This window comes from Malus sylvestris, chromosome 5, assembly GCF_916048215.2.
Source record: "Malus sylvestris chromosome 5, drMalSylv7.2, whole genome shotgun sequence".
In the NCBI taxonomy this organism is placed as follows: Eukaryota; Viridiplantae; Streptophyta; class Magnoliopsida; order Rosales; family Rosaceae; genus Malus; species Malus sylvestris.
Window position 1 is genome coordinate 6,745,757 of NC_062264.1, and position 14,917 is coordinate 6,760,673.

Here is a 14,917-nt window from a genome sequence, read left to right on the forward strand (position 1 = left end):
AGTCTACCTAACATTACCCAAAATATTAAGATACTCACCTTCAATCTTAACGTATGATAAAAAACACATCAGGAAAGATAAAAATTATAAAAAAAAAAAAAAGAGTTCCAACAAGCCTCAAACCAGTGGCCTCATAATGCAAAAAAGCCTCAAACATATGTACAACAAAGAAAGAAGAAAGACGAATACAATGAGAGCTTGGACGGAATATGAGATGAAGGATTGAAGCATCTGAACGGACTTTGAAAATCCAAAAATATTGATATGTATATTCCATAAAAAAAATTTAAAAATATCATAATTAATTGTTTCTGAGTCACCAATTTTTTTTTTTTGATAGACGGTATTACCTACACCAATGGGGTGGAGGAATGGGCCAAAGCCTCACAATGACTAACAATAATTTGGTTAAAATTCACATTTGTCGAAAATCGAACCTAAGACCTCACACTTACAAATAGAGAGAAATATCACTACACTGTAGTACAATGTGGCACCGATTCTTATTTCTTTTCTTTAAGAAGTTCAAACAAGCCTCATATTGGTGACCTCATAATGCAAGAAAGCCCTAAAGCTTGCACTTATTTTCACAACAAAGCCCTAAAGCTTGCACTTAATAACCACATAACATTGTGACACAAGGTAACCACGACCTTATACAGCCAACATGAAAAAAAAAATCCACCTTTCTAAAATGTCTCCCATTTTCTCTCTATAACTCTCTTCGTGAACCACAATCTCAATAACTTTTGCCGCCGTCATCCACCCCTCATTCCTTCATTCCTTCCTTATTTTCTTCTATCCTCTCTCTTCCCTATTTTCTCCTGAGTTTTTCTCTCCTTTGCCCTTTCTCCTTTCCTCCCCTTTCATCTCATTTGTTTCTTTTCCCCTTTCAGCTTCCTTCCTCATCTTCCTTCACCTTTTCCAGTTTTCTCCCTTCATTTTTTTATTCTTGGTTCTCCTTTGAGTTTAATCTCAGTTTTTCTTTAGCCAAGTCTCAACTATCCTTAGTTTTATGCCCCTCACCTGCTTTTATTGCTTTATGTCTTTTATTTTTCTGTCCTCCCCTCTCCCTAGTTGTGATACTTCATCCTCATCCCACCATGTCCCCGGATTGACGGGCTCCGATCAGATATTGGATACTAGATCCATTTCCCTCCCTTATTTCCCCCTCCTTCAATTGTTATGTTGGATCCCCATCGAGGCAAAGTGTTGGTTATTTTACATACCCCTTAACCCCACTCTCTATCCATATGTTACTTTGTTTGTATATATTTGCAGAAGTTCGTGAAGGGAACTTGGATCTGGTGTCTATTTTCTCGGTTCTGAGTTTGGCTTTGCTGCTTGAGAGTAGGATTTTTATTGTTCTGAGGTTGTCTACCCAATTCTTTTTGGGCCTGTACTAGTTTTTAATGTAATGAAAGTTATCTTCGTGATAAAAGAAAAAAGAAAAAAAAATCACCTTCTGGTTTTCATATTGTAATAAGTGCAGAAATTTTAAGCTCAAATTAATGCATACCCTTAATCCTTAAGATAAGGCACAAATATTTTTGCTCACCATTCTTAAGTAAATGTGATACTCATTACTTTATTTATCATAGTTGTTTGAGTTTAAACTTCGAGATCTGTGTAGTGAATAAATATAAATCTCAAAATTCAAACTCATTTAATGATGATAAATAAAGTGGTGAGTATTACCAACACTTGAGAATGCACTACAAGACAACAACTCATCTACCAAGATAATTTTACCACGGCCCTTACGAGCACATTATAAAAAGTACAAATTAATTTTTTTTACCACAAATAAATTTCGCTGTTGTAAAATAATAGTGAATGATCACGATTAAAGTTGCACGTTATAAATATACTAAACCATCATGGGCAATGCTCATAGTCAATATTGTTAGTATCCACATGGCCATTTTATTATATGAAAACTAATGAAAAAGACTTGAAAACTTTGAGTTTTAACGATAAGTACAAAATAAAGGGTAAAGTGAATAGTACCAGGTTTGACTTTTTAGTGTAAAAATCTGGTTTTTCATTAAAGTGAACAGTATCGCGGGTTTTTCGTTAAAACTCCCTTTATTATATACAACATGCATATTGTGTGATAGAATCATACATGCTTGTGAGCTCACCTAACATGAATTAATGGGTTGAAGTTTTACAAGCCATCAGTTAACAGAGAAAAGTTAATGGTTAAGTTAACGTATAAAAGTGAGATGAAAAAATGTAAATATAGCAAATTACGATTTTAACATACATTAGTAAAATGCACACTAATATGCCTCAAAATCAATTTGCATAACATATACTAAGGAGTGAACTGCTAATTTAGTCCCTGAATTATCATCTAAGTGAAAATTAGATCCTTAAACTATTTTTTTTTCTTCAGAAAAATCAGTCATTGAATTATAAAAATCTGCCAATTACAGCTATAATATTATATTCAAAGCTACTATACTCAATTTTCCGCGAGTTTGAGTCACGTTACTTGCATGTGATACACATCAAAGAGTAGATTGGTGATTTTACATTAAAAAATAGTGTGTGGAGTTAACTTTGGAGAGTAAATTGAATGTTAGATTCGCAACCTATATGAAATGTTAAGGGCTTATAGGCGAGAAAAGTGCGGTATTACACTCCAAATTGTGTCTAGTAACTTAGGTTGACAAAAAATTAGATAAAATAGCTTTGAATAGTCAAGATGAAATTAGCAATTTTTAATGAATTTAGGGACTTATTTGACCCTAAAAAATAATTCAGCAATCTTATTTTCGTTGAGGTGATAGTTCAATGACTAAATCGACACTTTATCCTATACTAATTATCAATAAGAGTAGAAAATCACATGTGCCAAAAAGTTCAAGAATATTAAGGGCTTGTTTGGTATCCTATTTGAAAATTTTTATAATTTCTCAAAACATTTCTTAAGAATTTTTCTTGAAAACAATTTTCTTTAAGACTCAAAAACTTGTTTGGTATGTGATTTAAAATTTTTAAATCTTACGACTAAAACTGGACAAAAATATCCATAAAAAGGAGGTTGAGAGAGAAAGAGGAGAGATGATGAAAGAAAGTAAGAGATGATCGGAGGAAAGAGAAAGAAGTGAGAAGATCGGAGGAGATAGAGAGGAAGAGGAGTGAGAGAAAGAATCGAGAGAATGAAGAGAACGGATTGGAGGAGAGACGAAAAAAGTTTAAAAAAAAAGAGAAGGGTAAGAGAGAAAGAAGAAAAGAGAGATATATTTGGAGTGAAAGGGGAGGAGGGAGAGAAAAGAAATGAGTGAGTTTAAGTTTAAAAACTCTAAAAGCTCACTTTTTATGTTTTTAGATAATAGACTATATTTTTGAGTTAGACTTGAGTTCAGTTTTTGAAAATAATCCTACCAAACAAGTTTTTCAGGCCTAAAACTTGAAAATTGTTTTTGAGTTTAAAAAGTTGGATTCAAGTAGAATACCAAACATGCTCTAAGGGTTTGTTTGGTACTTTATTTGAATTCAAACTTTTTAAACTCAAAAACAAATTTCAAGTTTTAGGCCTTAAAAACTTGTTTGGTAGGATTATTTTAAAAAACTGAATTCAAAATTAACTCAAAAATATAGTTTATTTTTTAAAAACATAAAAAGTTAATTTTTAGAGGTTTTAAACTTAAAATATTTCCTTTCTTTTTTCTCCCTCCTCACTTCTCTCTCTCTCTCTCTCTCTCTCTCTCTCTCTCTCTCTCTCTCTATTTTCTTCTTTCTTCCTCCTTTTGTTATTACCTTTTTCGTCTATCCTCCAATCCTCTTTTTTCATTTTCTCGGTTCTTTCTCTCACTCCTATTCCTCTCTATCCCGTCCAATCCTCTCTCTTCTTTCTCTTTCATTCAATCATCTCTTATTTTCTTTCCTCCTCTCTTCTCTTTCTCTCTCCTGTGACCCACTCTTTTTAGATCTATTTGTCTAGTTTAAGTCGTAAGATTTAAAATTTTTAAATAGCAAACCAATCAAGTTTTTGAGTTTTAAAGAAAATTGTTTATAAAAAATGTTTTGAAAAATGATAAAAATTTTCAAATAGGATACCAAATAGGCCCTAAAATACTTGTAACATATATAAACTTTTGAATTATGTTCGCAACTTCCAATATTTTTTCGATTCTGAAAATTCTGAATTTCAAAATGGTAGAGTATCCCGTTCCCGAAATTTTGGATGGAAATTGAAAACGTTGTTTAAATACCAGAAATACCCTTAATGTTTTTTGAAATTGACCTCGTCCACCCTCGCGTCTCTGTAATGAACGTCTACTCCCTCGCCTGCAAAAGAGCCTTCAACACTAAAACGTCCACTCTCGCATAAGAGAAAGAAAGAAAGGACCTCACTCTCACAACACTCTCTCAGAATCTCTCGAATCTCCCAATCTGTCTCAAATCTCCAGCCTCCCAATCTGTCTCAAATCTCCAGCCTCTTCTGCCACACAAAGGTAAGCAAGCAATCTCTTCAAAACTTTCGATTCTAGGGTTTCAAATGCTCTCAATCTTCCTTATTTTATTGATTTTTATACGCCTTTGTTTTTTCTGTGTTTTTTCGTTTCCATTTTGTTGGGCGATTTGTTCAGTTCTGTAAACTTAGGTTCAATGGTTTTGTAATTTGATCGATTTGTGCTCAATGGTGCTCGTCATTTCGTTTGTTTTGATGCCAGACTCTAATTCCCACGCTAGGGTTTCCAAACGGGTTTGAAATATTAATTTTTAGGGTTCTTGCGGATTCTAGGTACAATGCTTCATGGGTATTTTTTACTTATTGGCCTGTGATCGACCTTTTGTGGCGTTCTTCGATCTGTCAGCTTTGAATTTAGATTCAACGTTGCAGCACAGGGAGTTTTGTTTTTTTTTTGTTTTTTTGTTTTTACTGTGGAATTGAAATCTGAGGATTTCCTTGTTATGAATAAGCTTCTCTATGGTTTCCTCAAGTTTGTTTTCAATTGAATTCGTGTTAAGCTTCTTGGTAAGAAGGGATCTTCTAGGGTTGCTTCCTTTCACAAACATACTCTTTTGTATATCAAATTTTGAATCCTGCATGATGTGTGTTTTTGTGCTCTTTAATCTTCTTGTAATCAGAAAGCATATGAGTAAATAACTATGATGTTAACAACTCTATCCTTTCTATTCCTACGCAAATAAAAAGTATTGAGCCAAAAAATATTTCCTATGATGCAAAAAATTCATCGTGGTTTGCAATTTTCCAAGAGCAGTTATCCCTTGATTTTCTCATCCTTACTCCTCTAGCCCAAACACTAATGTTTGGCTTATTATACGTCATTAATGTAGGGTTTTCCAGCTCCAAACCACTGAATCTTGCATAACCTTCTTGCTTGGTGCTATGCCAAGGCAACAAGTTAAAATCCTTTCTTGAGCGAGATCTTGTTTCTTTGTCTTAGCTGGCCCTTTGTGAGGCACTTTATAGGGCTTATGTTGGTTTAAAAACCATGAATTTGCATACCTATTTTATATGATGTCAAGTAAGGAGGTGGTTTTTTTGTTTTATTGGCTTATATTTTTGGTTTGTTAACTCAAATGTGTCATTTTTTTTCTCCGATAGTCTGAAATTTTGGGATCATCAGGTGGTATTGTTTTGTCAGGTTCTGGAAATAAGTAGCAGAGATGATTGCAGAGAAGCCCAGCTGGATCAGACATGAGGGAATGCAAATTTTCTCCATTGACGTTCAACCTGGTGGACTTAGGCTTGCCACTGGTGGGGGTGATCACAAGGTTCAATTCCTCACCTCCTTTTACTCTTGCTTAGGAAATGTAGGAAATAGGTTGTAATGTATATCTAATGATGTGTTTGGATTGTTTTTTTAGAAGGGGTCTGAGTTCTTATTAGGAATTGTGTTGTGTTAGTAAAAAATAGAAACTGAAATTGGCAGAGCTCAAATACACAGGAAAACGGTGGTTAATTTTATTGTTTAAATCACACTGTGGTTTCATCCGAATCGGTGATAGATAAAACTATTTTTTTATGTTACGTAACGTTTGATGAAAACAAATTAAACTATGTAGTCAAATATAAATCCACCATTCTAAATCTACGCAGCAGGATGCAGACTAACTTTTAAATCCATAAACTAAGGATAATATATAATTTTTAACGGTTTAGAGCATAACTTGTTTGTAGGGCTGCATCATTTTAACGGTTTAGAGCATAACTTATTGAATATTTTTTATTTTTTATTTTTCATTTATGTTTCTTGTCTACTAGTATGATACCCTTTTGTTTTTTTTTTTAATTTTAATTATTTTAAACTAAGTTTTTCGTATTTCAAAAATGGTTATTGACGTCCTTCTTGAGCTGTCTGTACATTACTAGTTTTTATTTATTCGCTATTGAAATTAAAATGCAATAGATGAAAAACATTAATAGTTCGAGGTAGAATCTCATGTATGGCATAACTCATCTACTCAAAGTCTCTCCACTTTAGTTGTAGTCCATGCTAAGTGCATTCTTTAAGACCATGAAGCTATTTCTGACAATATATGTTTTTCTTTCTTAAAGTTAAACAAATATAAAATAAACTTCGTGTTTTTTATTTCCTTAATTATTTATAGTGTTCTGGACCTAAAGTAAATCATGTCATTGTTGAGAATATCGTGTTTAAGAATGGGAAAAATAGAACAAACTCCGGAAATCGAAAACAAATAACCAACATAAATAACACCAAGAATTTACGTGGTTTGGCAATATGTGCCTACGTCCACGGGACAGCAACAACAATCTTTCACTATATCAATAATGAGTACAACCAATAATCTTGCCAAATCTCTAGAACTAGGACTTGATGAAAAACCTGAAAGAACAAGAACAAGAAATACACTATCTCTTTTCTTTTCTCTCACACACACTTTACAATATTCTCTCACTCTAATCCCTTGACTGGTATACAATTTATTGTTTTGCTCCCTTCAATTCAAAACTATTACCATAGCCCCTTTATATAGACATAATAAAGGTCTTCTTCAATAAGGATTATTAATCCTAATTGGAATCTAGTTATGAATCCTACTCCAATTGAGAAACTAACCCCAATTGGGAAAACAACTTCAATTGGGAAAACAATTTAATCTAAGACTATAGTTCCTTATAGACTTAGGACAACTTATCATGGGCTGGAAAAACCTAACAATCCATGAGGAAGGTATACCAAAAAATAGGATTGCTCCTCTTGACCAAACTCCATTGATCGAACTTCGCATAACCACGCTCCCCCTAATTGAACTACTCATGACCAGACTCCCCTTGATCGAACTACTCATTAACCAAGACCCTCTTGATTAGACTTCTCTTGACCAAGCTCCCTCTGATCGCAATACCCATGACCAAACTCCATGTGATCGAACATCTCTTGACCAAAATTACTTGACCAAACTTCTCTTGACCAGGCTCCCCCTGATCAGAACTACCATCGTCATTGGCAAAGGCAATTATAGACTTCTTTGCCAGAAAACATTGCTTATCTTCATCTTGGTCCAATCAGCATCAGACATACTTGTTGGCTTGATCTTAACACCTTCAGTAAAGCATGTCCTCCTCTTAATTTCCACGTAACCCAATTAAAGCAGGTTTCACCCTCCATTCTAAATGGATATCAGCCAAACCTGGCTTTGATACCACTTGTTGAGAATATCGCATTTAAGAATGGGAAAAATAGAACAAACTCCGGAAATCGAAAACAAATAACCAAGATAAATAACACCAAGAATTTACGTGGTTCGGCAATTTGTGCCCACATCCACGGGACAACAACAACAATCTTTCACTATATCAATAATGAGTACAACCAATAATCTTGCCAAATCTCTAGAACTAGGACTTGACGAAAAACCTGAAAGAACAAGAACAAGAAATACACTATCTCTTTTTTTTTCTCTCGCACACACTTTACAATATTCTCTCACTCTAATCCCTTGAGTGGTTGTTTTGCTCCCTTCAATTCAAAACAAGTACAATAGCCCCTTTATATAGACATAATAAAGGTCTTCTTCAATAAGGATTATTAATCCTAATTGGAATCTAGTTATGAATCCTACTCCAATTGAGAAACTAACTCCAATTGGGTAAACAACTCCAATTGGAAAAACAATTTAATCCTCTAAGACTATAATTCCTTATAGGACAACTTATCATGGGTTGGAAAAACCTAACAGTCATTGTATTTGTGCTATCATATTCTAGTACTAGAATTCATTGAAAATACTTTTCCATGAAAAATTAGAAAAATAACTCACTCCAAATACTTGAAAGTGTGGCGTCAATAATATTGATGGCATTGTGTGCATACATTCAAATTTTTCATAAAACTATGTTTTATAATTCTTTATTGCACATGGTGTTTGAACACCAACATAATGTCATTGACAGATATCTTGTTTTAGACAAGTTTGGTCATAGTCACGTTTATATTTATTTTATGTTAACATTTGTTGCAATAATTTACATGATATCATTTGTTATACCACGGAAGTGATTTATTCCTCCCCACTTTACCAATTAGGTGCGGGTATGGAACATGAAATCCCTTGGCAGGGATTTGGATAATGAAGAATCATCAGCCCAGAGGCTACTCGCAACTCTCCGTGATCACTTTGGTTCTGTGAATTGTGTTAGGTGGGCTAAGCATGGTCGGTTTGTTGCATCAGGATCAGATGACCAAGTGATTCTAATTCATGAAAGAAAGCCTGGTTCAGGAACCACTGAGTTTGGCAGTGGAGAGCCACCTGACCTTGAAAATTGGAAAGTTGCAATGACTTTGAGAGGGCATACTGCAGATGTGGTAATGACATTGCTTTTACTATTTGGGAGTCAGACCACCTAAATAAATTCTTTCATCTTATAGTTTGTTGAAATCGAGTATGGTTTGCTTCATGAATATGATCCACCTTTTGTTTTCAAAAAATAAAGTCATCTTGCTTTCCAGGGATTATCTTGAGCTACAGTGAATTGGGATTGTATGAATACAGCTGCCCTACCAAAGAAAAAATCATGGATAATTTAGTTGTGTTCTATATAAATTTTCCTAAATGAATGCTATGGAATCCTTTTATAGTTCCTGGTGGGTATTGTCTTACTGAGGTGCTGTTTTTCCATGCTTAAAGTAGGTGGATCTTAATTGGTCTCCAGATGACTCGATGTTGGCCAGTGGAAGTTTAGATAACACTGTACACATCTGGAACATGAGCAATGGTATTTGCACTGCTGTTCTGAGGGGTCACTCTAGCCTGGTTAAAGGAGTTACTTGGGATCCTATTGGCTCCTTCATAGCAAGTCAGTCAGATGATAAGACTGTAATTATTTGGCGAACAAGTGACTGGAGTCTTGTGCACAGGACAGACGGCCATTGGCAAAAATCAGTATGTCAATTGTATCACTGTGGTTTCTTTATACAAGTTCAGATATCATTTTCTAACATGCTTGTGTTTCTTCAGCTTGGATCTACCTTTTTCAGGCGGTTGGGATGGTCCCCTTGTGGCCACTTCATTACTACCACTCACGGATTCCAGAAACCAAGGCATTCTGCCCCTGTTCTAGAGAGAGGGGAATGGTCTGCTACATTTGACTTCTTAGGACATAATGCCCCTGTGATTGTAGTGAAGTTTAACCATTCAATGTTTAGGAGGAACGTTTCCAATGCTCAGGAAAAAGCTGCACCCGTTGGGTGGACTAATGGTGCTTCAAAGACAGGAGGAAAAGAGAAAGAACCACAACCTTATAATGTCATTGCTATTGGGAGTCAGGACCGGACTATAACAGTGTGGACTACTGCAAGTCCCCGACCCCTCTTCGTAGCAAAGCATTTCTTTACTCAAAGTGTTGTGGATTTATCCTGGTATGGTTTCTGTTTTCCTATAAATATCTACCAGTTAGTACTTTTTCATATTCTGTATCATTTTAATTTAGCTTTTTTATTCATTTTCTTCCAGACCCTGCGTAAAGCGGGAGCCTTGTGCACTGGGTACGACCTTTTTTATTCATTTTATGTTTATTCCTTTATATAATGTGTTTTTCTTTTCTCGTTGAAACAGGAGCCCTGATGGTTATTCACTTTTTGCGTGTTCTTTGGATGGTTCAGTGGCAACTTTCCATTTTGATGTTAAAGAACTTGGCAACCGTTTAAGTGATGCTGAACTGGATGAATTGAAGAGAAACCGTTATGGCGATGTTAGGGGTCGGCAAGCAAATTTAGCTGAAAGCCCAGCTCAATTATTGCTCGAAGCAGCATCTGCTAAGCAAGCCCCAAGCAAAAAAGTGGTTCTGGATGTTCAGCAAAACCAGACAGTTGTAAAACCTTCTGTTGATGCAACGGTTGCAACAAAAACTTCTGCAGATGGCTTAAATAAGGTTTCGATGCCTGCCAGAATTTCCAGTCCTGTGAAGCAGAGGGAATATAGACGCCCTGATGGTAGAAAGAGGATTATTCCAGAAGCAGTTGGGGTACCTCTGCAGCAGGAAAATATTTCTGCTGGGGTTCAGACCCAGGCACTTGACTTCCCTTCTATGCCTTCTGATAAAAAAAATGATGAGAATGGGTTAATTGCAGCTGATGGTGGCATCAAAGAAACATCTATTAGGGGAGCAATTGGCAGAAGCGCTGAAATAAAGGAGGGACATGGGGTAACTGCTAGAGCTATGATTACCAAAAGCCTTGTTATTGAGAAGGTTCCTGCCTCCACAGGTGGAGATGAAAGCATAGCTGTGGAACAGTCGGGGAATTTGAAGGCTTCTAGTTCGGCAGGTTCTTCATGTTCCACTCTTTCAATTAGGGTGCTAGATAGGAAAGAAGGAGAAGGCAATGTACCAATTTGCTTGGAAGCTCGACCTCGGGAACACGCTGCAAACGACATTGTTGGCATGGGAAATACATTTATCATGAAAGAAACAGAAATTACTTGCACAAGAGGGTTGCAAACTCTTTGGTCAGATAGGATATCGGGGAAAGTCACTGTTTTAGCTGGAAACGCAAACTTCTGGGCTGTTGGGTGTGAAGATGGATGCATACAGGTGAAAATCTATATGTTTTACACTTGTATACATACAAGTTTTCTCCTTTTTCTTCGTTTTTTTTTCCACCAAGTGTTATTAGTAGATTTATTTCTCATTAAGTTCAAAACTCTGCATAATATAATTCGATTTGTTTTCTAGGCGGTTGCACTCCACATATCCCATTTAAAGTTTAGCGTACTTATTACTAAAATGTTTCTTTGCACAGTGACTTGGTCATACATTATGACAAACACCTTGGTACTAGGATTCTGATGCCAACTTGTTCTTTCTAATCAATCTTTTATATTGAATTACCCTTGAAGCTATAGCATTTTATTTCCTTTGCAGCATTTGATTTTTAAGTGATTGTAACTGACAAAGATGCTAATGTACCATAGGTCAGAACTTAGCATTCTTTTTCTTTCAAGGTAGTTAAGAAAATCCATTAAAAAAAAAGGGTTTTGAACAAGTGGTTGGCTTAAGCTCTTGGTTGGGCGTATGGTTCATTCAAGGGGCCGGAATACCCAAAGGTCCTAATTCTCACATGCGAGTTCAATCTCCTTAACTATTCTGACAAGCATCATGCCATTTATGTTCATTATAGATTTTTAGATACAAATATACTACCACCAAGCTTGTTATAAGTGGTTGAATTTATTTAACTTATCGACATCGACATTTTTGGTTCCCTTGAGTAGGTGTACACAAAGTGTGGGAGGCGTGCTATGCCAACTATGATGGTAGGATCTGCAGCAATATTTATAGATTGTGACGAGTGCTGGAAATTATTTTTGGTCACAAGAAAAGGATCCTTTTATGTATGGGATCTATTAAAGCGGAATTGCCTCCTCCATGACTCATTGGCATCTCTGGTCGCTTCAAACCCAAACCCATCTGCAAAAGACGCAGGTACCACTTTGCACTCGTCTTTTCAACCCTTGAAGTGTCTCTTTGGATCTCTAGTTGGCGGATAGTCATAACCTATGTCTTGTCAGCATGCAGTCTAGATGTGCTTAACATCCTTGCCACTGTGGCTGTTGGTATTGTTTTCTCCTTTTATTTCTGATCTTTTTATCCATGCTTTCCAGGTGTGATCAAAGTTATATCAGCAAAGCTATCAAGATCTGGTTCACCTCTTGTTGTTCTTGCCACTCGCCATGCCTTCCTCTTTGATATTAGCCTGATGTGTTGGCTTAGGGTTGCAGATGACTGCTTTCCTGGGTCAAATTTTGCAAGCTCTTGGCATTCGGGTTCAGCTCAGGGTGGTGAGCTGGCTGCTTTGCAAGTTGATGTTAGGAAATATGTGGCCAGAAAGCCAGGTTGGAGCAGGTTTGTACTGATAAACATGGAATTGTTAAGATTATAATATTTGCTGACGTGCATACTACAGTCTAGTATCCTGCTTTTGGAATTGATCTGTTTTACTTTCCTGTAGGGTAACAGACGATGGAGTGCAGACACGTGCTCACTTGGAGGCTCAGTTAGCTTCCTCGCTAGCATTAAAGTCAGCTAAAGATTATCGCCAATGCCTTCTATCATATATACGCTTCCTTGCAAGGTATTTATTTTCTATTGTGCATGTATTATTAAATATAGGAAGACCTATATGTCCTTGCACTCCTGCTGCTCCTCTTTTGTGCTATATGTGCATATATTTCGACTAATGTTGAGTACTCTTATTATTATAATGTTCCTTGGTGGTTCTTCTCTTAACTAATACTCGTATGCTATGCTTCTGCTTTTTCTTTTGTTGTTGGCATCATCTTTTACCCTTTATACGGCAGAAAACATGAGGTGTGAATTTGGTTTTTTAAATTTAACGCTAATTTGGTATCTTGAAACATGAGGTATATTTTATGTCCATGCAGTGGATGTTGTTGCATGGGGGCTCTGAATGTCTGCTCTTAAGATGTGATGCCAACATTATATATGTATATGTGTGTGTGGGATGTTTAACAATTTTAAAACTTTTGATGCATAATAACTTTAGTTTCTGCAGCAATGTGTGTGCATATATATATATATATATATATTATGACTTTTTGTTTTCGCTGATTTCAGGGAAGCAGATGAGTCTCGTTTACGAGAAGTGTGTGAGAGTTTTCTTGGACCTCCAACTGGGATGGTGGACGATACAGCTTTAGATTTAAACAACTCGGCATGGGATCCTTGTGTGCTTGTAAGGCTTTCCGTACAGTTCTTTAGGTGTCTTTTGCTATTTTTCAACCCATTTTTCCCCTAGTGTTTTTTTCCCCCCATTTGTTCTGTTATATGGCGTTAATGATACTCTTCTTGAGTCTAAATTTCTGCTGCTTTTACTCAGTCTGGTTGCATGGTGAGGGTTAAGCAGTATGTGTGAACAATTTGTAAATCTAGGGTACTATCACATGCAGTTTGGTTGATTGCAGGGTGAAATTTCAATGGTGTATATAACATGACACATACTCTTAACAATTGCCATCCAATCTTTGCGACCCGATTGTTACTAGGCTTTAGCTTTTTTATTAAGCCTTTGGAAGGTTGTTTATACATGTTTTTCACTTGTGTTTTTGCTTTTGCAGGGAATGAGGAAACATAAACTTTTACGAGAAGATATCCTTCCGGCAATGGCTTCAAATAGAAAAGTACAGAGATTGCTTAATGAATTCATGGATCTCATTTCCGAATATGAAAGCGCTGAAACAAATATAGAGAAAAAGATTCAAACTTCGCTGACAGCACGTCAACCGGCAGCTGATGAAATGGACTCTGCTCCTTCTAGGACAAATGAAATGGACATTGTACCTGCAGCACCAGAGAAAACGAAGTCTGTTCCTGCTTCAACTGACCAAAAGGACTCTTCCGAGCTAGCAACAGATGAAGAAAATTCTGCTCCGGTAGCAGAAGACAAAGTTAATTCAGATCCACCAATGGGCAATCAAGTTAGTGAAGCTGCACAAGATGCAGGTTCTTGAGTTTTGCATCTCGGAAATGCAGAAAACCGGACTTTCCAAATGCAGTGTATCATATGTAGCCGGCTTGGTGGATCTTGCTTGTACATTATTCGGTGTTATCCGAATTAAGGTGGCTCTCTCCTGAAAAAACTTGTTTTGTTGAGTGTCCTACTAGGAGAGCCTGCCATAAGGCGCCGACGAACACCTCTCTCTCTACGATTACGCTGTGTAATTTGTTGATAATATTTTTCTTAAATTATTCATAATATTTTACTCGTTTAAGGAATCAGGCTTTTTGGTTGCCAATAGTGGTTGGAAGTAGGCTGTAAAACTGGTGATGGCTTGTGGTTTCAGGTTTTAATTGAACTCCAAACGGGAAAGCCCCAAAACTAAATTGATCATCGTGGGTAATGATACCACAAGCCTATAAACCCGAAACCGCAAGCCATCACCGTCGCGTAGCTAGGTTACCACTCTGTTCAAACGATAACTTGTGAACTTTATTAAATTTGAATGACAATCTTTTACATCAGATGCTAACGTATTGAATAATTAGATAGGCTCAAACCGATCTCATCTATGAAAACCACAATTACATGACACAAAAAAAGTCACAAGATGCACCGTCCGGTTACAATCCCGAAGAGCATACACAAATACTACCGACCTCAATTGTTTGTCTTTGGATATCATAAATTAGTATTTTTGACATATTAAAATGAATACATTTCTCTTCCATATTTTCCTCCAATACACTTCTCTTCCATATTTTTCTCCAAACCACCATTACGTGAGATTGCTAGTATAAATTATATGTATTTTGTTCAAGCGAGCTTTTAGTTAAAATACCATATTTTTAATTTAGTTACTAATTAAAAAATCAATCTACTTTGTTAGCTAAAATGGCAAATTCTCCAACCAACCATCAAAAGGCCATATATGCCATTAACTTCCCCATTGA

General features: G+C 36.1%; 2 protein-coding genes across 4 annotated transcripts in view; both read left to right on the forward strand.

Annotated features, from left to right (window-relative positions):
• Window positions 1-14,917, forward strand: part of LOC126624313 (uncharacterized) — a 71,970-nt gene that overhangs the window by 36,974 nt on the left and 20,079 nt on the right. The gene's annotated exons all lie outside the window — the stretch shown is intronic.
• Window positions 4,299-14,238, forward strand: LOC126624308 (protein HIRA-like). Of its 3 annotated transcripts, none has more exons than XM_050293348.1 (11): window positions 4,299-4,469; window positions 5,610-5,757; window positions 8,538-8,816; window positions 9,142-9,393; window positions 9,469-9,869; window positions 10,066-11,041; window positions 11,722-11,932; window positions 12,112-12,352; window positions 12,459-12,581; window positions 13,085-13,202; window positions 13,585-14,238. In XM_050293348.1, exons 2-11 carry the CDS (start codon window positions 5,650-5,652, stop codon window positions 13,975-13,977), a joined length of 3,102 nt encoding a protein of 1,033 aa, XP_050149305.1. In that variant the 5' UTR covers window positions 4,299-4,469; window positions 5,610-5,649; the 3' UTR covers window positions 13,978-14,238. The 3 variants fall into 3 exon arrangements, with proteins under 3 accessions (XP_050149305.1, XP_050149304.1, XP_050149306.1); XM_050293347.1 differs by having other exon boundaries at window positions 5,628-5,757; XM_050293349.1 differs by lacking the exons at window positions 4,299-4,469; window positions 5,610-5,757 and having other exon boundaries at window positions 8,669-8,816; window positions 9,139-9,393.

Excerpts from the sequence above, each read along its gene's own strand:
- LOC126624308 (XM_050293348.1), top strand. The coding sequence starts at position 5,650 with ATGATTGCAGAGAAGCCCAGCTGGATCAGACATGAGGGAATGCAAATT. Across the intron at positions 9,870-10,065 it reads AGTGTTGTGGATTTATCCTG|GAGCCCTGATGGTTATTCAC; the intron begins GTATGGTTTCTG and ends TCGTTGAAACAG. Across the intron at positions 11,042-11,721 it reads GTGAAGATGGATGCATACAG|GTGTACACAAAGTGTGGGAG; the intron begins GTGAAAATCTAT and ends TCCCTTGAGTAG.